General features: G+C 54.2%; 2 protein-coding genes across 2 annotated transcripts; one reads left to right on the plus strand and one right to left on the minus strand.

The window, feature by feature from the left end:
• The first annotated feature begins 563 nt into the window (after positions 1 to 563).
• Positions 564 to 16,133, plus strand: IGSF22 (immunoglobulin superfamily member 22). Its single transcript, XM_087433967.1, is given in 19 exon segments — positions 564 to 726; positions 2,743 to 2,871; positions 3,100 to 3,236; positions 4,327 to 4,426; positions 4,508 to 4,547; positions 4,755 to 4,774; positions 4,777 to 4,925; positions 5,585 to 5,696; positions 6,228 to 6,350; positions 6,353 to 6,391; positions 7,029 to 7,301; positions 8,311 to 8,595; positions 9,369 to 9,493; positions 9,581 to 9,722; positions 9,862 to 10,156; positions 11,236 to 11,624; positions 12,001 to 12,318; positions 13,119 to 13,379; positions 14,803 to 16,133. Coding segments are annotated over 19 exon segments (3,258 nt in total). The 5' UTR covers positions 564 to 617; the 3' UTR covers positions 15,015 to 16,133.
• An 84-nt stretch (positions 16,134 to 16,217) lies between these two features.
• Positions 16,218 to 20,624, minus strand: TMEM86A (transmembrane protein 86A). The gene is made up of 3 exons (XM_004418509.3): positions 20,486 to 20,624; positions 18,094 to 18,358; positions 16,218 to 17,742 (listed from the first exon to the last, which is right to left on the minus strand). The coding sequence occupies exons 1-3, from the start codon at positions 20,504 to 20,506 to the stop codon at positions 17,306 to 17,308; spliced, it is 723 nt and encodes a 240-aa protein (XP_004418566.1). The 5' UTR covers positions 20,507 to 20,624; the 3' UTR covers positions 16,218 to 17,305.
• Positions 20,625 to 23,956: the final 3,332 nt, after the last annotated feature.

Consider the following 23,956-nt stretch of genomic DNA (forward strand, 5'->3'; position numbering starts at 1 on the left):
TGAATTACCGATTCAAAAAAAATAGTATAAGAAATAAAAACTCAACCTCTGTCATTACCATGTCACAAATGAAAGAAGGGCTGTAGAAATGTGCCGTCATCTGTCTTAGCTTTCCACCAATGCCAGGGTCCCCAGTGCCGAGGAAAGAGATCCGCAGGTTCCTTCCAAGGCTCGCGCCGGTATGGCTTAGTCAGGAAGTCCCTTCTTAGGTCTGACTTCATTTTCTCCTGCAGAAACAGCCAGCACTGCCTCCCTAGTTCCATGTAGCTATCAATAGGTATCTTCAACTCCCTCTGGGCCTTACTTAGTTTGCTGGGTAGGTCTAAGCCCTACATCCTCCCCCTCTGAGAACTTGGAGTGGTTTGTGGTTACTCAGTGGGGAAGAGGCCCATTGGTTCTTGTAACCAGCCAGGGAAAGGGAGATACAAAGGGAAGAAAAGAGAGGCTAGAAAGCAGAGGCTTGCTGCCCAACCTCTCCTCCCCCTCTCCTGTGCACAGCCCATCTCCCCTACACACGTAAGAACATCTCTGAATCGCCCTCCTACTCCCGCCCTTGTCCTTCATGGCCTCATCCTCTCCCTGGTCCTCCCAGGTGACTGCCCACGCCTGCTGTCACCATGACGACCATTCACCACAAGCAGATGCTGCAGGAGCACGTGTCCATGGAGTTCTCCAGCTCTGCCACCCACGTGCAGACCTTCTCCCAGACAACCAAGATAGTGGGAGGCGAGTGGGGTGGGGGTGGGGGGTCAGGAAGGGGCAGACTTTCTTCCTCCAGTCTTTGCGACTCTGGGGCCCCTCAGGAGCCCAAGACAGCAACAGCAACCCGCTCCCAACGGGTGCTCCTAATCTGTGCTTTGATGAAGCTTCAGCCAGCCGGACGTTCACCCACGGATCAGATGTCCAGGAAAACAGCTTAAGAAAAATCAATCACATGGATGTGTGTGAGTGCTTGATGAACTCTTAATCGCTTGAGGAGATCAGAGCCCTAGGCAAATGCATGTATCTCTGATGGTAGAATTTCAGGCATGGAGGAAGTAAGGGAGGGAGGGAGCTACCTTAATTACATATGAGTAATGCTGACCCTGCTCCACTTAAGAAATAGGAGACTTGGAACTGCGGCGGGGAGAGAGGATGAACACATCAAGTGACCTAAGATTCCAGGCTCTCGGCCCCTGGGGGCCAGACTCGGGGGAGGGCAGATCCAAGGGAAAGCTGAGATACAATCTCAGAGCAGAACAAATGGTTTTAGTCCTTTTTAGTCCCGTCTCTAGAGGAATGTGATTAAAAGATGGCCAGGGGCCAGGATATTGAATACCTGTCCTCTCGGTCATTGCCCTCCCTCAGAGTCCTCTGTGCACAGAGGTCAAAGCCAGATAAACACTCTATACCAACCTCGTGGTCAGTGAGGCAGAGCGAGTGGAGCAGCCAGGACTCAAGACCAAAAGTTGCAAACCCAAGTGATTAATGATTCTCAGCCCTGGCTGCACATTAGAGGAATATTAGGGGGTGGGGGGCGGGGGGTGAGTGAAAAAATAGCAATACCTGAGTTTCACCTCAGACTGTTAAATCAGGTGTTGTTTTGTTGTGTTTGTTTGTTTTTAAAGCTCTCCAGGGATTCTATGTGCAGCCAGAGTTAAAAGCCACAGGCCAACAGGGTCTAGGCAGGGAACATAAATGCAGGAAAAACACTGAGATGAACTGCAGAGGACATACCCCATCTAAAGGGGCAGCCACTGGTCACCTCCCACTCACTGTTGCCCTGTAGGAATACAAGTCCAATGTGGAGAATCTAGAAATCTCAATTTTTATGTGAAATCTCTCAATTTATAGATGTAGAACTACTTTTTGTTTGAACATTGTAGAGGTCAAATAAAACACATCAGCAGGCCGGGTGCAGCCTGCACACGGCTCATGTGAGACCTCTGATTGCGATTTAAGAGCAGGCCACCGGGCTCCTTAACACATTTTTCTCATCCCAGTCCTTCAGATTAGTGAGGATGATAAAGGCACCTACCTCACTGGGATGTTGTGAGGATTAAATAAAATAATCTCCGAAACGTGCTTAGCAAAGTTCTTGATTCAAGGAATGTGCTTTGTGAATCAGAGCAGTTGTTATTCACTATTACCTCACCTGCCAACAAGATTGTAGGGAGACTCTACTGGAAAAACGACTTTTTTGTTTTCCAAATAGCAGATTATATTACCACATTGCAAATGCTCTTTCAGATAAGGAGATTCCGATACACAGCCCCCGTGCGGGGGAAGGTTTTCAGGAATCACCACTCCCATCACCATGAATGCTGACCCCACAGAAGGGCAGGGAGGCCTAGAACAGAGCTCAGCTGAGCTACCAGGCCTCCCAAGCATGAGCAGGCCCAGGTCCCTCTTAATGCTCCTGGGGGACCAGGACTTCCAGAAGAGAAGCCCACGAGAATCAAGAAAAACCCAAAGAGAAGTGTCCTTTTTAGAAAAAGAAAAAAAAAGTAGGCCTCAGGCTGTGGCCCAATAAAGGTGATTGACCATTGAGTGGTGGAGAGGAGCTGGCTCCCCCTAGTGGTTGGAATTTGCCATAACACGATGACCCATCGACTCGGAGGTCCTCCTTTCTTAGTTAGCCAAAGCCGGTCCTGCCCCCGCTGACCTAAAATGCTCCACTGTCCCCTCAAGGAAAGCTCAGCCCTCCAGTTCCGGGCTGAGCTCCGCCTGGAGCCCATTCTGACCTCTCGACTGCGGCCACAGAGCAAGTCGTGTCGAGGAAGTCCTCGGGCACTGCCGAGTTCTTCAACTTGGTGACACGGAGCTCCGACGTCCTGCGGGCGGGAGAGTCGGAGTTCGTGGAGAAGCCTCAGCCTGTCCTCGCGTCCGAGGGTGCGTCCCTCCCGCGTCTCCCCAGACCCCTGGGTGCCTCCCTTTCTCCTCCAGTGCCCCAGCCACCCCCACCCCCACCGTCCCCCGGTACACAAACACTGGCAGAGCCAGGCTGAGGGTCCCCTCCTCTGCCCAGGGCCGGGGCGAGATCCAGGCGAGGAGGCAGGGAGCAGGCAGAAGGGGCAGCCTGGAGGTTAAGAGGCGAAATGCGTCCCGTGCACACCGCAGGCGATAAAGGCGTGTTCCGAGCCCGGGTGCAGAGGAACCCCAAACCCGACACCTCCTGGAAGAGGGAGAGCGGCATCCCCATCAAGGAGTCCGCCAAGATATTCTGCGACAACATGAACAAGGAGCACGTGCTGAAGGTGCGGGGACCCGAGCCCAAGATCCAGTTACGGATGAAGCCAGAGACAGGGACCCCCGCGGCGGGTCGCCGGTCTTCTCACTGACAAGAGAGCCACAATGGCGACCCAAGAACTGGGAGATGGGCAGAGGCTCCGTTGCCCTGGAGGAGGGGCAGGATAAGAGAGGCCGAGTCAGGAGATGGGGCGTTGCTGGGGGGGGGGGGACCAAAATTAGGTGCGGGGCAAGGCAGAGCTAGGGCAAAACCAGAACAAGGAGGGGACAGGACCAAATGGAAGACAAGGAGCGGTTCCAGAAGGTGAGGGAGCCAAAAGGGAAGGTGAGACCGAAGCTATGGGCGTGGGTAGAAAGAGGCAGGACCATAGTGGGTGGGGCGCGGCTGAGTTGGGGCGGGGTCGGGACGGAGGAAGGGACTGGTCATAGAACAGGGGTGAGGGTCAGGGTTCCGCTTCAGGAGAGCTTTACAGAAGACTGTCGCCAAGGGCCTGTCATCCTTAGGTCTAACCATCTTCAGCAACCTCTGGCTCCAGACCCTTTGAGGAAAGGGAGAGATGGGTCACTGGGACCCTGTGACCTTACTTCTGTCCCAATCCTGCCCCAACTTCCCGTTGTGAAAGGCAGAGTCTCCCCTCTCCCTAACAGACGGAAGTTGGTTCCTTCTCCTCTGAAGACCCATAAGCAGACACAAGCTGCCCTAGAGTCCCCCTACTGGCCACCCCAGTCCCTCTACTGGCCACCCCTTACGCAAGCTCATCCATTCATCGAGCACTTTCCGAGAGCCCACCGGTATGTAAGCGCCACGCTACAGGCACCAAGACAGCCGTAGTCACCACTGTTTCCTCAGGGGCTCAGCCCAGTGCCTGGTATGGAGGACTAAATATGTGTTAAGTGGAGGAGTATTCAGCCTAGTGCCAGACACTGCAGGTAGAGTTACAACTCAGAGCAAGTCCCTGTCTTCCAGGAGCTCACAGCCAAGGCGGAGAAGCCAAGGGGGAATCAGGCTACAGACACACCCACGCTTTCCCATCTCACAGAAAGTCTCCCCGTGGTTCCTCTCCCCCCTCCCCTACTAATGGCCTGACTCTGATCCAGCTAGAGCCACTGACCTCCGTGGACTCGGACAACTACAAGTGCATTGCAAGCAATGACCATGCAGATGCCATCTATACCGTGCCCTCGCTGGTGACAGAGGGTGAGCCAGCCCCCTCCTCCTGGCCTTTCCTCTTAGGGACCAAACTCCCCCTGTCTGACCCTCTCCTCTCTCTGTCCTCAGGTCAAGATAGAATGGATTTCAAAAAGCTGTTGAAAAAGAGGTGAAGCTGAGAGGCTCCTCTGTGCTGGGTGTTGTCCCCCCACCCTCCAGCCTACAGCTTCTCAAAGGCCTTTCAACAGAGCCCTGAGTTCACAGCCCAGGTCCCAAGAATCCATGGAGTGGGGAGGGGCATCTCAAGGTTAGGAGAGGTTCCCCCTGCCTTCAGAAGGAGGCACTGAATTCAAAGTTGGCACCCACCTCCTTCCAGGGTTCCTCCTGCTCCCAAAAGAAGCAGAAGGTGACAAATGAGAAAGAGATGCTGGAGATTTTGTCCAAGGGGCCCAAGAAGGACTTTGAGAAGGTCTGCATGGAGTATGGTTTCACCGACTTCCGGGGGCTGCTCAAGAAGCTCAAAGAGATGAAGAAAGTGGAGGTGGGGGTCGGTGCCCATCAGGGGGCAGGGGTCTGCAGACCAGGGGCCAGGCCTCACCAAAAGTGCTAGTGCCTGTGTATCTCCAGTGGCAAGGTCTCCCCGCCCTGCACGTGCTACTTGAAGGCATACTCTCTACACCAAGAGCAGGAAAGGAACTCATGTCACCTTCCTTTATCTCTCCTCTCTTCACTACTCCCTAATAAACGTACATGGACTTTGGAGTCAGACAAACCTGGGTTCAAATCCCAGTTCTACTGCCTTATTAATTTTTTGAACTTGGGCATCTCTCTGAACCTCAGTTTTCTCATCTACAAAATGAAAGTTATACTTTCCTCTTTCATTTGTTTTTGTGTTGTTCTTGTCATTCATTCACTCAACCAACTCGTAATTATTAAGCATCTACACTGGAATTAGAGAATCCATGTAATGGGCCCACGTACATAGTGACTGTTCGACGAATGGGGGTTCCTTTCTCATCTCTTATCATATCCGTCTCCCCCTAAATCTACCAGTTGATCAACGGGGGGAGAGGGGAGGCACAGCTATCTAATCAGCCTAGTCATTTCTCCTCAGCCCCTTCGGGGGCTCCTCCAAGATTAGGGACACAGACTGAGCAGGCTCCAGATGCCCCTGACACCTGCCATTTTGTTATCACAATCCCTCAGGCCATCCGGATTCTGAAGCCCCTGGAAGACAGAGAGACCAAGGTTGACACCACAGTGGTCTTTGACTGCATCATGGAGCTGAAGGACCCCCATGTCAAGATGATATGGATCAAGATCTGGGGGGGACACCTAGGTAGGGCCCGCCCTGGCAATTTCATTTCCTCTCTGCACCCCTCCCTGTGCAGACCCTCTCCTTATCCATCAGCCATGTCGTTTCTTCCATCCCACTAAGAGGATGCCTCCCAGTATGGTTGAAACTGGCTGGGAGCTGGGCTCTATTTTTAGCTGTTTCACCACTTTGCTGTTTGATTTGAGACACTTTCCTCTCTCTAAGCCTCAGTCTACCCATCTGAAAAGGCTGGATTAGATAGTCCTGAAGGTCGCTGAAGCTCTGTGCCTCTAAGAGAAAGTATCTGATGAACTCTTGACTATTAAGAGTTCAGGCCTCAGGGGAGGCAGGGACCCTGGATCCCACCGAGCCAGATGATGAAGCTAGAGAGATCTTAGGGGCCTCTGGGTGTGTTTGAGGATCTTAGGGAGGTGGACGTGGCACCCTCCAGCTCACGCTGGCCTTGGGGGAATGGGGACCTCTGGAAGTCTCTCCTCAACCCCTTCATCAGCTTTTCCGCCTGTTCCATGACACAGGGTAACGAGCCACCGAGGATCGAGTGCTCCCCGGACAAGTACGATGTGAAGCAGATAGGCACCAAGCACATGCTGGTCATCACCAACGTGAACATGAATGACACAGGCACCCACAGCCTGTCTGTGGTGACAAGCGGATGAGTGCCCAGCTCACAGTGCTGGGTATGAGTGTGGGCATCAAGGGGCACAAGGACGACGTGGTCAGGGTCGGGGGAGGAATAGCCAGAGATGGGATATATGGGCATATAGGAGAGAGGACTGTGGGGGTACTCAGGAAAGGACTGCACGGGGCTGGGAGCTAATGGAAGAGAGAAACATGGGGTGTAAGGGAGAGGACTCTGAGATAATAAGTATCATGGGGCAGTGTAGCATAGTGGTTAAGAGCACAGTCTCTGGAGTTAGACTACTGGGGTTCAAATCCCAACTTCTGTCATTTATGGGCTGTGTGATTTGGGGCAAGTTATTTAACTTCTCTTTGCCTCAGTTTCTCCACCTGTAAAGTGGGGTATAATAGTAGAATCTACCTGTGTGGGAAATGGATGTATTAATATGTGCAAATTGGCTAGAATAGTGCCAGGCACACATCTAAAACTACATAAGTCCTTTTTTAAATTGCTGTTAACATTATGGGGGAGGAGATCATATGAACACCAGGGGAAGGGACTCTAGAACTCACAAGAGGAATGAAAGGAAGGGTGCTTTCCCCAACTACGGGCTACGGGAGGCCATTGACACCTGAGTCTCCATGCCCCCTTCACCATCCCACCCCAATGACTGCCCCTCCTACTCTCTGCTGCAGATGAGCCGCTGAAGTTCTTGGGACAGACGAAGCCAATGAAGGTGACAGAGTGCCAGACAGCTGTGTTTGAGATCTGCCTCTCCAAGAAAGTGCCCAACTTTGTGTGCAAGTTCAGTGGGAAGGAGCTGAAGAGGGATGAAAAGTATGAAATCACAGTGTCCGAGGAGGGTCTGACCCACAGGCTTAAGATTAAAGATGCCAGACTCAGCAACAGTGGTGAGTTCTCTGCCGAGGCGGGGGACCTGGTACAGAAGGCCCAGCTCCCTACTGACCGTGAGTGGTTGGGCCAGGGCCTGAGGGATGCGCTTCATGCCACAGCAGCCTCCATGTGCTCAGTCATCCATCCATCCATCCATCCATCCATCCATCCAACCATCCACCCATCCATCCACCCACCCACCCACCCACCTATCCATTTCCTCCTTGCAAGGCCCTGTGATGGATACTAGAAAGACAGAGGGTTCTCCTCTCCACTAACTCCTAGTCCAGTGGGAGAGACAGGTGTGGAAATGGAATTAGAACAAAAGTTCTCAAGCAAGGAAGACACACTGGGGTCTTATTATCTGGGAGAACATGGGTCGTGAAATTATTAGCCTTTATGGCTCTAATATCATATATTACAGCACATCACTCTTGACTTCTTGCATTCTTATATTATAGCTATTTTGAAGAGTTGCACATGATGGTGTGTACACCAAGAAGCATGTCACACATGAACCACACTTGACACATGTGGCATGGAATCATCATTGCTGTGATGGAGGGAAACACAGAGGCTATGGGATCCCAAAGAAGGGGCATCCCCTGGTGATGTCAGAAAGGATGTGATGAGGTCACGGCTAAGCTTTACCAAGAAGAACAAAAAGGAGTTCAGCTTTCAGAGAAGGGGGAAGGGGAGAGGACATTCTCAGCAGAGGGAACGGCATGTGTAAAGGCTCAGACACCAGAGAGACAATGCAGTTATGGCTGGAGTTCAACAGGGGCATTAGAGATATGACTGCAGTGCCGTGATGAGGTACAAGTTGTCACCTCATTTTACATACAAGGAAACTGAGACTCAGAAAGTGACTGCATTGCATGCAGTCAGCTAGCAAGTAAGGGGCAGAGCTGGGACTCTCCCTGCCCGTTGCCTCCATGGATCACATGTTGCACGCAAACACGCTCCATGTCACAAGTTCCCGTGTTTTCTGGGGCCAAAAACAGGAGCAGGGCAGCATGTAGCTTCAGAAAAGGGATATAGGAGGTTAGGAGCAGGTCCACGTGTTTGTCTGTCTGTCTGCAGGCATCCGCATCAAGTTTGTGAGCACCCTCAAGAATGTATGTGTGAAAGAGAGGAGCCAGGCATGCCTTGAGTGTGAGCTGACATCCAAGGATGTGACACTGAGCTGGAAGAAGGATGGGTGGCTGCTGGAGCATGGCAACAAGTACAGCATGAACCACGAGGGCAAGCGAGCAGAGCTGGTCATTGAAGATGCACAGCTCAGTGACAGTGGCGAGTACACCACGGTGGCCATGCAGGATGGGGACCCCACTGAATACAACAGTACTGCCACAGTCACCGTGGAGGGTACATACCCACCTGTCAGTCCCCACTAACCAACCCCCCTGACCCTAACAGTTCTCTACTGTGGACACTGATCAGTCCCCCTATTGACTCCAACCTTCCCCAGACGGTGATCAGTTTCTACCTCCACACTCTGACCACCCTCATCTCCCAAATTCTGACCATCTCTGACCTCTCAGGCCTTGAACATTTCTACCTTCTGGGTCCTGATCATCCCCCATCTCTCAAATTCTATCCGAAATCCCTTGACTTCATCCATTCTTCGCTTCCAGACTCTGACCATTCCCAGCAACCCTGATCATCCCATACCCCTTGACCCTGACCAGCCCCCAGTCACTAATTCTGATGATTCCCCACTGACCCTGACCACCCTCAGTTCCCCAAAACCCTGGGCATCCCACAGACCAGCATAACACAACTCAACATCCCAACTCCACTAACCACCTGCATCCCCACCAGCTAGTCCCCTTCAACTGAGCATCCCTCCACTGACCATCCTCTGATGATCAGCCCCCATTAGCCAACTCCCAGTCTTCCTGGTCACCATCTCCCAATGCCACTGACTTCCCCCTCAACCCCCAACCTACTTGCGCCAGTCCCCTCACTGACCATTCCCCAATCGTCCATTGACCATTTCCAAACCTCCTGCTCATCATGAATGATTTTGATAGACGCAGCACCACTGCCCCTTCCCATAGCCATCACCACCAGCCCTTTTCCCATGAGTCCCTTCCACCTCAACACCTCAGCCAAGCCCCTGTCCCCTTTCTCCCCAGAGCGTCTGGGCACGGTGAAGAGCAGGATGTCCGACTTGCATGCGGCCACCGGGAGCCTGGCTGAGCTGTGTGTAGTGCTGAACAATGAGAAGGTGGAGGACGTGTGGCTGAAGGATAGCAAGGAGGTCCGAAGCAGGGGCCAGGGAAGGGGACGAATGAGGAAGGCGCGGACAGCGCATACACTTGCACTCACACCCCCCCTCACCCCCCAGATCACAGACTTGCCCGGTGTGCAGATCGTGAAGCAGGGTGCGGTGCACAAACTCATCTTCCCCAACATGGGCCCCGAGCACGAGGGCAAGTACACATTCCGGGCCAAGGCTGCAGAGAGTGAAACCTCGGTATTCGTTGCAGGTAAGGTCGCAGCCCACTACAGACGAAGCTCACCCATGCCAGGCCCTCCTTGCTCGGCACTGCCCCCATAGCCATGGGCTCCACCCCGGCTCCTCCCACATCCCCGCTGGGCAAGCCTTCTCTGCCGGCCGGCCCGCAGATCCTCCTATCCTCGACCCGTCGCGGCTGGAGGCACCGGCAGCGTACCCCGTGACCGTGAAGGTGGGCCACACGGCGACCATCAAAGTGCCCTTCCAGGCAAAGCCACTGCCCAAAGTGATGTGGTACAAGGACAGCGTGGAGGTGACAGAGGAGGCACTCGTGTCCATGGAGCGCGAGGAAGACCAGGCGCTGCGCATGATTTCAAACTGCATGTGCGAGGACAATGGCCTCGTTATGCTCAAGCTCAAGAATGACTACCGCTCGGCCACAGCCACTCTGCACCTCAGCGTGCTGGTCTCAGGCACCTGCTGCTCAGCACTCAGGGTGGGAGGCAGGCTGGGGATAGAGTGGGAGTTTGGGTTGAGAATGGGATTGAAGTGCTGGCTTTGCAGCCAGAAGCCCATTTCTTAATTTCCTAACTAGGTGGCCTTGGGCAAGTCAATTAACCTTCCAAAGACTCAGTTTCTCATCTGCAACAGGGTAATTTTGGGGGTTTTCTATCTATTTCAAGTAAAGTGTAGCAGAGCATACATGCACAGCACGTAATAGACCTTAAACCTTCAAATGTACTTAAGGATTGTTATTGACTGGGAGGTGGGGGCGTGGTTGCAAGTAAAGTGGAAATGAGGTGAAAGAGAGGTGAGATTTAGGGAGGGAAGTGAGGTTGGTTGGTTAGAAGTGAAATGGAGTGAGGGGAGGTGAGATAGTGTTGGAGAGACAGATGGAATGGGGGTGGGAATGGGATTTGGGACTGGTCAGAACATAAGATTAAGGGAAGAGATGAGGAGCTGGCCTTAGTGAACTCATATTCAAATACAACACACACACACACATACACACACACACACACACACACACCATCACCACCTCCTCCACTTGCATCTCCATCAAGCATGGGGTGAGAAGGTTTGGGTTTCGATTCAATGCAGCAGCATGACTGAGCACCTCCTCGGTGTTCTCAGTGCTGGCACCACAGAGATGAAGTATCCCCAGCAGCCCCTCAACCCAAAAGGTGTGAAAACTGGTAGACATGTAATTATAACACAAGATAAACTGTAATACCAGAAAGCACTGGAGTTCTGGAAGCTGAGAGGAGTCTTGTCTGGAAGGGGACAAGGGGGCATCAGCTGAGGCAGGGGCCCCTCGGGTCTCCAGTCCACTCATTCCTAGGCAGACTGGAGTCTCAGGAAGGCAAGGATCAAACTCTTTGGGCAAGTCTTAGAAGGAAGGGCAGAGGACACAGGGAAGGGTGAGGGATCCAGAAAGCTCAGAATCTAGCTGTGTCCCAGTCTGACTGGACCTCTAGCGAGTGGGACGAAGCCCTTCTGCTCCTTTGCTCCAAAGCCCCATTCTGACGCTGTCTTCTGTCCTCTGACCGCCCCAAGCCTCCCCAGCGCTGGGTGGAGTTCCTGGAGCTCTCGGGCAGTTGTGTGCACATGAAGTGGAAGGCCCTGAAGGACAATGGTGGGTGGCCTGTGACACAGTTCATCGTGGAACGCAAGGCGGTCGGCAAGAAGGCCTGGATTAAGATAGGCGAGGTGGACAGCAAACTCACCTGATTCTCCACCAGCGAGGTGGAAAAGGGAAAAGCCTACCAGTTTCGTATCCTGGTGGTCATTTTGGAAGGAGTGAGCGACCCTCTGGAGACAGACAAAGTGTTTGCAGGAAATCCTGTTGGTCAGTCAGATAGCCCTGTGCTCAGGGGTCAGGATGGGGCCTTCAGCCAGCGAGGAAGGCTGGTCTGTGCGGAATTCCACAGGGGCATGTCTCTAGCTGTCCCATGAAACAGATGAATTCCAGAGTAAGAGCAGAACACTGTTTGGGGCAGGAATTCTCAGCTATCTCCAGTCAGATCACATGCACAACACACTGCCATGCGTATACCAGAACTGTGCACAAGTCCAGGGAAATGGCTCCTCTGGTTTCTCCATTCCAGAAATCATCCCCAATTCAAGTGAGAGTGATGTTACTTTAGGGGTAACCTTGATCCATTCTAATTTTTTTCCCCAGAGAAAACCCTTGACAACATTGGCATTTTAATTATACTTGCTAATTAATTACTTGCTACATTCCTCCCAACTGATCTGCATGTCTCAGTGTGTCAAGACAGTACATTAAGAACCGTGGCATTGAGGATGATACAGACTGGAAGATTTTCCACAGCCGCACACAAACCTACAGCTGTTTGAGGAGGTCCCCAACATGGTGACTTTGACCTGGAACCACAATCCCGACCTGAAGGAGGACAGTGATGCCCACTATGTCATCCTGAAGCGGGATGCCAGCACAGCCACCTGGTTCACTGCGGCCCATCAGGTCTTCAGCACCAAGTATGCGGTGACGGGGCTGCTCCCGGGCAGTAGTACTTCACTACTTCGAGTGGTGGCCTGGCACGAAATTGGTGACAGCAACCCACTCGACTCCAGGGATACCTGGCTCATCAACAAGGACAAGAGTGAGTGAGGGGACTTAGGGGCTCAGGTTCCATCTGGGATCCCTGATGGCGGGGATGACAGAAGAGTTGCAAGTGGTACCCAAGATTTGAGGTGGAATCTGAGAACCACTGAGGTGGAAGGGTTAACGTCGGGACGCTGGGGAGAGAAGCAAAGGTCAGGAAGCCTAGGGGAGGAGATACCTTGGGGGTACGCTGAGGGGTGGGACTAACGTGGAGGTGGGGTGGTGCCCCTGGGGGCGGAGATGATGGCGGAGGGCCGGAGGGAGGGGCGGGGGCGGGGGCGGGGGCGGGTGTGTAGAGCCGAGGCGCGGTCCTCTCTGAGCCGAGGGGCTGACGCTGATGAGGACTGGGGAGGGTCTCCGAGGAGCCGGGCTGACGTCCAGGAACCCTGGAGGGAGCGGGTTAAGGGTGGGGAGAGCGTCTGGAAACTTGAAATGCGGGCTCAGGGGGAGAGAGCGGAGACCGCGGAGGCAGGTGGGGATGACGTTGGGGAAAGCTCGGATGAGGAGTTAAAAGCCATCCGGATAACAGCTCAGCGCCGGGAAGCTGGCCTCCTGGGTCTTGAAAAGCGTAAAAGCTCGCGGACCTGGCTTAGGGCGTGGAACCCTGGAGTGGCAAGGGGGTGGGAGGGTGGCGAAAGGGGATCTTTAGGAACCACTACAAAGTCGGGACCCCAGAGCGCATGGGAATCTAACCCAGGTCATCGGGGGTCCGTGGGCTGGGTCTTCTGCGCTCTAAGCCGGCGCCGCGGGGAGTGGAGGGGGCCTGGGGGCGCGCTCACAGCCCGCCCGCCCTCGCAGTCGAGGACCTGAGCGCCAAGCTGAAGCCGTACCAGCCGAGGGACTGGCGCCACGCGCCGCGCTTCCTGACCCTGCTCAAGCGGCACGCGGTGCTGCGCGGCCAGGACTGCACCATGACCTGCGTCTTCCTTGGGAACCCGCGGCCCACGGTGACCCTCTACAAGGGCGACGTCAACATCACGGCCATCTCCAAGTTCTGGTACAGCTCCACCAGGGGCGTGTGCACAACCGTCATCCCCACCGGCACGCTCAAGGACAGCGGTGAGTACAGCGTGGCGGTGGAGAACGAGCTGGGCAAAGACCCCAGCAGCTGCCCGCTCACCGTTTATGGTCAGGGTCCCGCGGAGCCGGGCCTGGGGGGTCTGGGGGGCGCCTGGCTCGGTCTCACTGGGCCAGAGGCGCAAAATCACGGTCTCGTGGGCTGTTGACAGACTCTTTTGGTAGGGCTGGTGCCGTATTTTATTTACTCTGCCATCAGGTAGTGTAAACATTCTCTAACTGGCCACGGTTTGTACCACTCTCTCCCATCCTCTCAATATTATGTGCCTGGCCCCTGCAGACTTGTGAGTTTGCAATCCCTTGGTAGACTGTAGTTTGCAACCCTTGGTGGGCCTAGACTTGCCTTTGAAAAAGATACTGGTGATCAGACTGAAACCAGATTCACCAGTCACCATCTCTCTGGCAGGGTTCTGGAAGGAATCTTTGTTTGCAAAATTTTGCAAGTGATTCCAATGTGCAACCAAGATGGAAAACTACTGGTCTAGGATAAGGACAGATAGGCGGCACAAATAGTGGGAGGGCTGAAGGGAATCTAGTAGAGGCCCTCCCACCCCACACATGTGCCACGTTTCTGCTCATGTGTGCACGTGTAGGGGAAATACTTTATTTCTTCCTACACAGTCTACTGTCTTCACAGCTACACAGCTAGTAGTGTGAACTCTCTAAATGCAAAGCTGACCTGCCTTGCTCCCTCTTGCTTAAACTCCCTCCTAGCTTTCCCAACCAACAAGGCTCCCTGCCACCCCATCTACCTCTCCAGCCTCATCCTCTGCCACTCCCTGAACTCTCCAAGGCACTCCATTGGTGTCCGTAGTCTCCCCAGTTAGACTTTTTTCATCCTGTTACTGATGCCTTTCCTTGGAGAAAGGACCATCTCCTGTGTTTCTGTCTCTCAAGTACTCGGCTAAGTGTCTGGCACTGAGATGATGCCTCAAGAGTGGCTGCTGAACTGTGTAACAGAACTAGGCCAGGGAAGGCACTGTGGGAGACATCCAGCTTTCATTCCACAGCCAGAGAGATCCCTGACAACTTAATTCTGGTTGTAAGCACATGGGCCCAGGGCCCTGGCTCCACTACCCACCGGCCATGTGACCTTGGCAAGCCACTCAGAGCCTGTTTTCTCATCAACTTCTCAGGGCTGTTGTGAGGCTTAAATGAGATGGTGCATAAAAGTGCCTGGCAAATATTAAGTGCTGAATAATTGGCAGCTCCTGGCCCCACACACTCTGCTGACCTTGGGAGATGGGGGCTGGAGCTGGGCGTGGGGCCTAGCCCCAGGGAGGATTGAGGATCCCAGGCAGGGTCTAACTCCTGGTTCCTGCATACTAACTGCAAGTCCAGCAATTTGAAGTTTCCCTTGCCCCAGCATCATCAACACTAACAAATACTTGCTTTGCTCTTTCAGACAAAGATGATAAGTCAATTCCAGCATCAGTCACTGAGAGTCTGCAGAAGAAATCCAAGTATCTTATGGGAGCTCCAGCCCCACCCACGCATCAGGAGAATGTTGTGATGTGGGGCTTCTGGCCTGTCCTCTGCGTGGCCTCAGTGAGGGAGGCCCAGTGTGCTCTGTGGTGCTTGTCAATGCAGTCAGTCAGTGAAGGAATGGGACGATAAACGGACTGATCTCACCCTTGCCTGTTCCTGAATGTGGTGTACAGCAGGCACCAAGGAGATGGACTTGGGAGTGGGATGGGGATACACAGAACCTGGACCCCTGAGAGCTCGGTGCAAACCCACCCACATGGGGAGTGACAAGCCCCCTTTCACTGGGCCTTGACTTGCCCTCCCCCACTCCCCAGCCACACTGCATCCTCCCCTCCTCTCAGGGCATAGGGGGCAAGTCTTGCCAGCTTCATCCTTCTCTCCATCCTGCTCCCTCCCATTTCCTCACACCAGGCAGGTCTATCTTCAGAGTTCTGGGGTTTGAAGGGATCAGGACCTTGCCTCTCTAGTGTACAGGGTTCCCACTGTTTGAGAATTAGAGCATCTTAGAGCTAGAAGAGCTTGGTCATCCAGCTCACTAGGTTTCAAACTTGTTTTGCAGTGGAATCCTTCCTTAAAAAAAAAGATCTTAAGAAGCTACTGGACTTGAATCAAGGATAGGGGGTCTTTGAGCCTCCCTCCTCTACTTACTCTCTTGCCATCTCCCACCAGGGATCTCTGTAAAAACCCTAGTGTGAAAATCACTGATTCATCCAACACCCACATGGGACCTGAGTCTCCTCTCTCACATCCCCCCAACAGTACAGCCCCTCTACTGATGGCATGTTTGCCACCACCCAATGCTTCCTTTCCTACTCTGGCTCAGGGCACTGCCCATTAAGATGCAAATGGCCCTGGAGTGAGGTGACACATTATTCTGCCAGGGCTTCACATCTAAAGTATGAATCAGCAAATCGAATCTCATTCCTCCCAGCCGTTCAACCGAGACCAGAGCCCAGGGAGAGAGGAGATGCTTGAAGGAAATCTGGATCATTCTGGGGCAGGCAACAGGTCTGGGGTGGGGAGGGGAGAAGATAGGCAGCAGTACAGGACACTGGGTAACTAAGTCACCAAAGGTGCTGGGCACTCGTGCACAGGGAGTGTATCAAGGACAAATGTGGACAGTGGCAAATACTACTACCCATCCTCCTGAACTACATCCTTACCCACACACAAGACCAGGGAAGTGAGACCCACACCAACCAGCACAGTGTCACCAGAGCCATGGTGCCAAGACGCACTGGCCAGGACTGTGACCCAGGCTGTGAGGACATCCAGGGGCCTGGCACCACGCCCCCACCCCCTCCTCTCCAGGACAGGCACGTGCCACACAGGTAGACAAGCAGGGCAACCAGTGGCCCTTGATTTTTATTTTTACTTTTATATGGGAAGTAAAGGATGGAGTTGTCCCATCCTTGCTCCCCTTGCATTGCATGTGCCATAGGTCTTATGACCCTAGAGTGTCATTGGAGCCCCCTCCTCTTGCTCCCAGTGCAGGAGGGGCAGGCAGGAAAGCACTGAGTGGAGGGGGAGGCGTGGGGGTCCCAGCTCACTGAGCTAGGCGTGGCACCCCCTCAGCAGCTCCCTGAAGCCCTCTCCCTGTAAGACTTTAACAGACAGCAGGATAGAGACATATGGCAGAGAAAGACATAGAAGGGCTGAGAGACAGACTACAGACGTGCACCCGTGCACACACACACGCACGCGCACACACACACACAGCTGGCCCCTTCTTTGGCATGGTTCACCCTAGCCCTGGGGATAGGGTCTGAGGGTGGTGGTTTGGGGCCTGAGCCCTGGGCTGGCCTTTGAGAGAGATGAGACCAACTTGAATCCTTGGTACCCCAAGCTCTCAGGCCAAACAGGTCCCCAATCTTGCCTACCTGGACAGACACCCCTTCACCTTCCCACCCACCACTTAGAGACTGGGATTGTTCAAGTAACAAGGATAGAGGAGGGAAAAGAAGACTCCACCTTCATCCAGTCTTCCCAACGAGAGGCCTGTGAAAGGGGCTTCAAGCCCTGGGCCCGGGTCATCTCAGCACAGACTTCTCCCCTCTTCCCTCAACTCTGTGCAGGTTAGAAAGAGTGGGAGTGGGTGAGTAAGACTCTTCCATCTAGCAGAAGTAGGGGGAGGTCAAGAAGCTGAGCACCATTGCCCTCCAGAGGGGCTCTGACAGTCCCGATGGGGTGGAGGTGGGGAGATGGCTACTTCTGGCTCTTTCTAGCTCTCAGCATTGTCCTGGACCACTAAGCTTTGCTAGAGGGATCCTCTTCCTGTTGACTCCCTCAAACTTGTACACTTCCCCAGTGGCACCTGCTTCCCCAGGCTGGTCCTGTAGCCATCTGATCCAGCTCTTGCAGGTTCCCAGGTTCTGGACCCCAGCCCCAGGAGGAGAGAGGGGTGACCAGACCCTGGCCCCTCAGTTGGCCTTGCGCAGTCTGTAGTCTTCCACTGGCTCCCGGCTCTCGACAGCTGACAGGGCGATGAGCATCTGGGCAGCATAGTAGGTGGACATGATGAGTGCCCGAGAGTAGGGCACAGGAAAACAAAACTTGTCAAGGGCGATGGTCAAGTCTGAGATGATAAAGAGCAGTGCACCGCTGCCCGCCGCCAGCTCAGTCCAGCGCCAGGCTGCCCCGACCAGCCGTAGCCCTGCCATAGCACGCCAGCCCATGAAGGCGATAAGGGCCACATAGACCCCCACCAGGTAGGTGAAGGCACCTGAGAGGCCCGGGTAGAGGAAGGCATAGCACAGGCCCGACAGCACTGCCATCACCAGACCTGTCCGAAGAGCCAGTGGCCGCATGCCAAAGGCCGAGGCGTAGAGGATGTGGGTCACAGCAAACATCAGCAGACCTGGGAGAGGAGATGAGGGGATGCTGAGGGCAGGCTCAGGTGAGTAACAAGTACAGGGGGTGGGGGTGGGAGTGGAGTGCTTGGGATAACCCAGGAGCTTTGTTTTGGGAGTAACAGGGATGGGAAGAAATCCACAAAGGTAAAGACACCCACCCACTCCCCTGAGGAACTCCAGAACTGATCACCAGATCACCTGCAAGGTCATCCTCCAGCAGGGGCCCCACAGGCCTTAGCGTCAGAACCCCTGAGATTCCCCATATTCTTGTTCAAAAGCTCCCTCTCCCAAATTCTGGGCCCCCCTCTAGGCCCCAGCCGAAGGATTCCTCCCAGGTAGCTACTGTGGCGACTGACCGTGCACAAAGTAGCCCTGGTCCTGCCAGATGAGGAAGGCATCGCCTACTGCGGAGAAGACGAGCCCCACAAAGATGCGGATGGCACTGGGATGGGCCAGCAGGAATCCTAGGCCATGGGCCAGAAGGAAGAGCCAGAGGCAGAAGATGGGCAGGCACTTGATGAGGGCGCTGACCCACGACGGGCTGGATGAGGGCAGCCAGAGCACAAAATACACGCAGGTGGCCTTGAAGAAGGGCACCAGCTTGGGTCCCTCACTCTTCACCTGGAGGACATAGGACAAGGGCAGCACTCAGAGCTTTGGAGCTCAGAAGCCCATAGTGGGGCTCAGAGCCAGCCCCCTCAGCCCACACATCCACCCCAGAGACAGGCCCACCTCCCAGGCAGGGAGGGCTGACACACAGAGACCCAGTTTGGCCTGCCCCAACCAGCCAGCAGGGTGTGAACAAGCCCGTCCCCACCCTGAGGCTTAATTGATTGGGAAGGGGAAGCGCTCCACTGTTCCCCATGCCGATGTCCATTCTTGGCCCTGGGGCAGGACCGGAATGGACACTCACTGGACAGAAAAGAGACTTTGGGATAATGTCCTCTCCTGCAGCCCAATGCTTCTTTCTCCCTTCCTGCCCCCTCCCCCTCCCCCCCCAAAGCCCCTTTAGCCCTCTCTACCAGCATCAGCCCCCAGCTGCCTGGAATGGAGTGGAGTCAGCAAGAAACCACAGAGACGCCACACCTGGCCAACTCATGATCTTCAGCAGTGGGGCCAGGGCACAGGCTTAGGCCCCAGCAACACCAGGTGAGCGCCAGGAATGCGTGAGGGCGGGCACTGCCAACCACCTCAGCCCCTTCAGGCTCTCTCCTGGCCAGTGTGCTCCTCAGCCTCCACCCCACCGCCCCAGGGAAACGTACCATCCAGGGCAAGGGAGGAGACAGGGATGCTGGCTAGAGAAAGGGACCCACTAGTTGGGAGCAAGAAAACTGTCCCTTGAACACCAGTGATTTCAGGGATTGGGGGGTTGGAGGAGGGTGTCAGTCAGTCTCATGTCCCAGAGAACAAGACCAACTCAAGGCACATCAGAAAGAGAGGCAGGAAGGGGGCGGGCTTCTCTTGCCTGCTTTTGATCTGAAGCCAGCAGACAGGCTGGGAGGAGATGAGGAACAGAGGGGGAAGTTAGAGCAGCTGACTTGGTCTCAGCCGGATTAGGGGGGAGGGCAGCTAAAGAAAGGTTGTGTCCAAGGCCACTGCAGGCACTTGCCAAGCTGAGGGGGGAGCTGCTGCAGAGATTCTGAATCTGTGATCCCCTGAAGCTCCTTTCCTTGGGCTTCTGGTACGGGGTCTCTCGGGGTGACTCAGAGCAGCTGAGGTTCCCTGGATACCCACACTCCGCCCAAAGTGATTGTGCCCCTGGCTGGGTGAGCTGTCCAGCACAGGGTTCTGGGGACACGCTCAGACTCCCAGGCCACCAGTTACCTGGGGACTGATCAGACTTTGATGAAGGAGGTCGGAAAGAGGCAGATGGGTGGGTCCAAGGTCCAAGCCTGCCCTTGCTCTGTCAGAGGTGAGAGCAGAGAGGAGATGACTAAGTTCCTTCCTACGGAGATTTCCCCATCCAGGCTGCTCAGGACAGGGGCACGGGCAGAGGAGGAGACTGGAGGAGACACACAGCCCCACAGTCCCCAGATCTCCCCAGCATCCACCTGTCAGCCCTTGGAAGCATCAACGTCTGCTCCATACACTTCCCCCAGCCCCATATTTGCTAGAAGGAGAAACAGGCAGTAGTAGCTGGGGGGACTCTGACAGTCATAGAGAACCCAGCACTAGAAGGAGGAGGGTGGGGAAAAGAGACAAATGTTCGAGTTAGAAAGTCTGAATAGAAGGAAGTGTCAATAGAGAATGATCCCTTTTCCTCCTGCGCGTTATCGACGCTGCTTAGATTCGGGGCGTCCCCTCCCCCACCCCAGATTTGTTGATGAGGATGGGGAGGAAACAAATTTGGGACAGGATTCCCAGGAGGTCCTAGTCACCCTCCTGCCCTCCCCCGCCCTCTCCCACGCCTCCCTGTGGCCTGCCCACGCACAACCCGGCGGCCCGCTGCTGTCCCCTTCCTCTTCCCGGCAGCGACCCCGCCGCCCCGCGCCAGACAGCCCGAGATCCACAAAGTCACGCTTCCGAGTCACGTGCCCACTGTTTTCCTCCCTCCCGCGGGCGGGCGGGAGGGGGGCGCGGAGGGGGGGCGCCGCGGGTCTGGGGAGCGGGGGCCGTGACAGCGCCGCTCCGGCCGTCGCGGGCTCCCTGCCCTGCCTCGGCCCCAGCGGCTTGGCCTGCCGCAGCCCAGTCCCCAGGCCGGTGGGCTCCGGCCGCGCGGGACACTGGCTCGCTCGCTCGCTCACTCACCACAGTGACCGGGGACACCATGGCGGTGGCGGCGGCGGCTGGCACCCCGCTCCGGGCTGCAGCGGCCGGGACGCGCTCGCGGCCAGTTGCGTGGCGTTGGCGACGACGTAACAAAGCCCCGGGTGACGGACAATACCTCCCGCGCGCCGGGCGCCGGGTCTTCGGACTGCGATCCCCACGACGTCACCGCAGACTCGGCCAATGAGCGGGCTGGAATCGAGGGGGGGCGGGGCCTGGCTGCGACTCCGGCCAGGGCCCCCAGGCCTCTGAGGGGAGAAAAGGGGCTTCTCCCAGGGGGCCGGAGGCGGGGCCGCAGAAACCCCGCCCCTCCGGGAAGTCGTGCCTAGGCGTCCAGGAACGTGACCGTGACCCCGGTCCCTGGGTGAGGACCGAGCTTGGCTGCGAGACAAACACATTCCTGTTCTGGACACACGGGTACACACATTTTCTCATAACCCGGAGATCAAAGGCAAAGACAGATTCCCTTTAGCCTTTAAACATGCAGTCCACACAGACACAGTTGCGATTAGACCCACAATCTTCACTGTGTACAAACACACATCCAAATGGACACGCAATGGTCAGCGGACACACAACCTTCAGCGTGAAGAGAGAGACATAAATAGGTACACAGCAGCCCACAGACCCATAATCCTAAATACAGAATCACAATTACCCTCAGGCACCAAACAAGTATCTAGACACAAAACCGCCAACCACAGGTCAGCACACATCCTTCAACGGAAAATCAGAGGCACATATATAGGCACGCAGCAGCCTATAGACCCATAACACAGATACTCAGTTGCCCTTAGGCGCACATCTCTCACAACTCAGAGACAATTGTACCATACACAAGAACACACTGGGAATGGTGGACAGACAGACCTGAGCAATACTTAAGGATCCAAAGTAGTGTGAACTATGCCAAAAATACAGCTTAAGCAGAATTTGGAACCGGGCGTGTTCAGAATCATGGGAATTACGTGGGTGGAGTCGTAGGCAGCCCAACATACCAGGGTCTAATGCCAATTTTGCCATTTCCAACTTTGGCCTTGATATCCTCATATACAAGATGAGTGGGTGATATCTGATGTTCCTCCCAAGCCCAACATGTTGTGTAGGGTGGGGAAGGGGAGGGGAGAGGGCTTCTGGTTCAGGAAATTAAGTCTAGGAGGCTTTCCTGGATATGGAGATTTCAGATACATCTTAAAGGATGGGCCAGTGGTCTTTGATCTGCAGTAGGAGGGAAGTAGCCGTGTGTCAGGCTTTGGGAATTGGGGTTGGGCAAGTACCAGCCCTAATTAGCAGCCATCTAGGAGTTTTAAACATCCTCAGATGGTGACACCGAGGCCCTAGTGCTGGACCTCTCCTTGTGCTGGTGGGGGAAGCCCACAGGCTGAGGTCTCCTGTGGTCCCCTCCCACAATGAGCCTCTTCCTTTTTCTTTTGGGCCCTGCTCAGCTTTTCCTAAAGCCTGTGCGTTCAACCTGACACCCACTGAGAGCAGGGAGCAGCCTTCTCCTAGTGACAGAATTGACAACCAGAGATTCAGAGCCAAGAAGAGTCAAGGCTGGGACTGGGGCTCCCCCACAGCCTTCCCGCATCCCCTCCAGGCCCCTTCTGCATAGACCGCCAGTGGCCAATAAACTCTGCCTGCTCCGCTTTCTTTCCAGTCAGGAGCTGTGAGGAGACCCACCTTACCAGAATGGAGACTAGAATTGCTGCCCCCAGGGCTTTGCCATACTCACACACACACACACACACACACACACACACACACACCTTCATGCAAAGTGTGCTGCCTGGAAGGAACACTGGATTGAAAGTTAGAAATACTGTATTTAGTACTAGTCCCTACTTCTCTGTGACCTAATAGGTAAAATAACCAGGTACATCACTCCATCTTTGGAGCCTCAGTTTCTTCATCAGTAAAATGGAGGAACTGGGCTAGATGTCAGTTTTCCAGCCAAACCCTTTGCCATCACCTAAGGCATAGTTCTCAAACAGACAGTGGCCAAGTCAGGGCATTTTTCTTTCTCTCGACATCAGTTTCCCTATCAATAAAAAGGAGAGGGTGGGGCTAAAAAAGTCGTTCTCAACAAACGAGCCCTATTAAAATTACTTGGGAAGCTGTTTAAAAACATAGTTACCCTTGTCCCACCCCAGACCTACTGATTAAGTGGCATAGACTCTAATAATTTGGATACGCAAATATCTAAATATACAAAACATAAGACCTAGAATTGTCATCTACGGGGTTCAAATCAATGTTTGGTTACCCAATAGGTGGTAATCATATACATAGGTCACCTGCAAAGCAGAGGCATCTCCTCTGCGTGCTAGTTAGTCTCTGTTTGCCCTCCCACCACCGAGATCTGTTCTCGGCCGTTCTCCACCCTGCCCCTGGAGGCTGACCTCTATGAGCTGTATCACCAGGGCTCACTTGCTCTCTGGCTGCTGAGTTCAGCTAATGAGTGAGAGGAAGATCTGAGGGTCAGAGGAGAGCATGGCTAAGGTTCTCCTACACCAGGCTGCTAGGCCAGGCTGAGGTTCTGACAGTGGCTCTGCTGCTCCATGGCTACAGCTCCAGGCTCCCACCCTAGACCTCAGGCCTAGGGTGGCAATAGCTTCCCACTGTTGCTGGTCTTTAGGTGCCTCTTCAGCCCTGACAGGAGTCCTTAACCCTACCCACATCTCTGCCAAGAGTCCTTACATTCTCTTCGGTTATCTTCTTGAGGGTGCAGCACCCTGACTGATACAGTGACCAACAAAGCAGAGGCACTGCCCCTCCCCCCAAAAAAAGAGTTTATCTGATTTCATTCCTATGGATAAGATTTCTTGTTTGTTTCCAAAATAAAATGTTATTTTACTGTTTAGTATTTTTCTGTTGAATTGCATGTTATGGGGGCAGAAAATAGGATAGAGCTGCCTGTAATTAGGCATTCCTTCCTCTCTGTACCCAAAACGACCTGTTAGCATGGCCCTTTTCACCCACTTTGTAATTTTCTCTTTACTTGCTTGTCTTCCTTGTAAGAATGTGAGCCCATTCATCCATTCATTAATTCATCCAATAAATGTTTATTGTGCACCAAGTATGTGCTAGCCATTATGTAAGTGCTGGGGTTTGCAAACTTCAGTAAGAAATAGGCTCTGTCCTCATGGAGCACACAGTTCAGTTCAGGCAGCCAAGTAAACAATTGTTATGTAATGTGGCAATTAAAATAATCGAGATATGAAGGTACGTCTCGGGTGACATCAGAACAACATCAGAATCACTCATTGTGCCTGGAGGAGTTGAGGAAGCTGGGGCTAAATCCACAAAGATGAGTTGGTCTTTACTGAGTAGACACCAACGGAAATGGTGTTCCGGGCAGAGGGAATTGCGTGTGTACATAGAAGCACAAGAGGGGCCGACCTGACAGCGTAGCAGTTAAGTGCGAGCTCTCCGCTTCGGCAGCCCCGGGTTCGG

The sequence above is a fragment of the Ceratotherium simum genome, chromosome 7, assembly GCF_057802395.1.
Source record: "Ceratotherium simum simum isolate JZ-2026a chromosome 7, ASM5780239v1, whole genome shotgun sequence".
Classification (NCBI taxonomy): domain Eukaryota; kingdom Metazoa; phylum Chordata; class Mammalia; order Perissodactyla; family Rhinocerotidae; genus Ceratotherium; species Ceratotherium simum.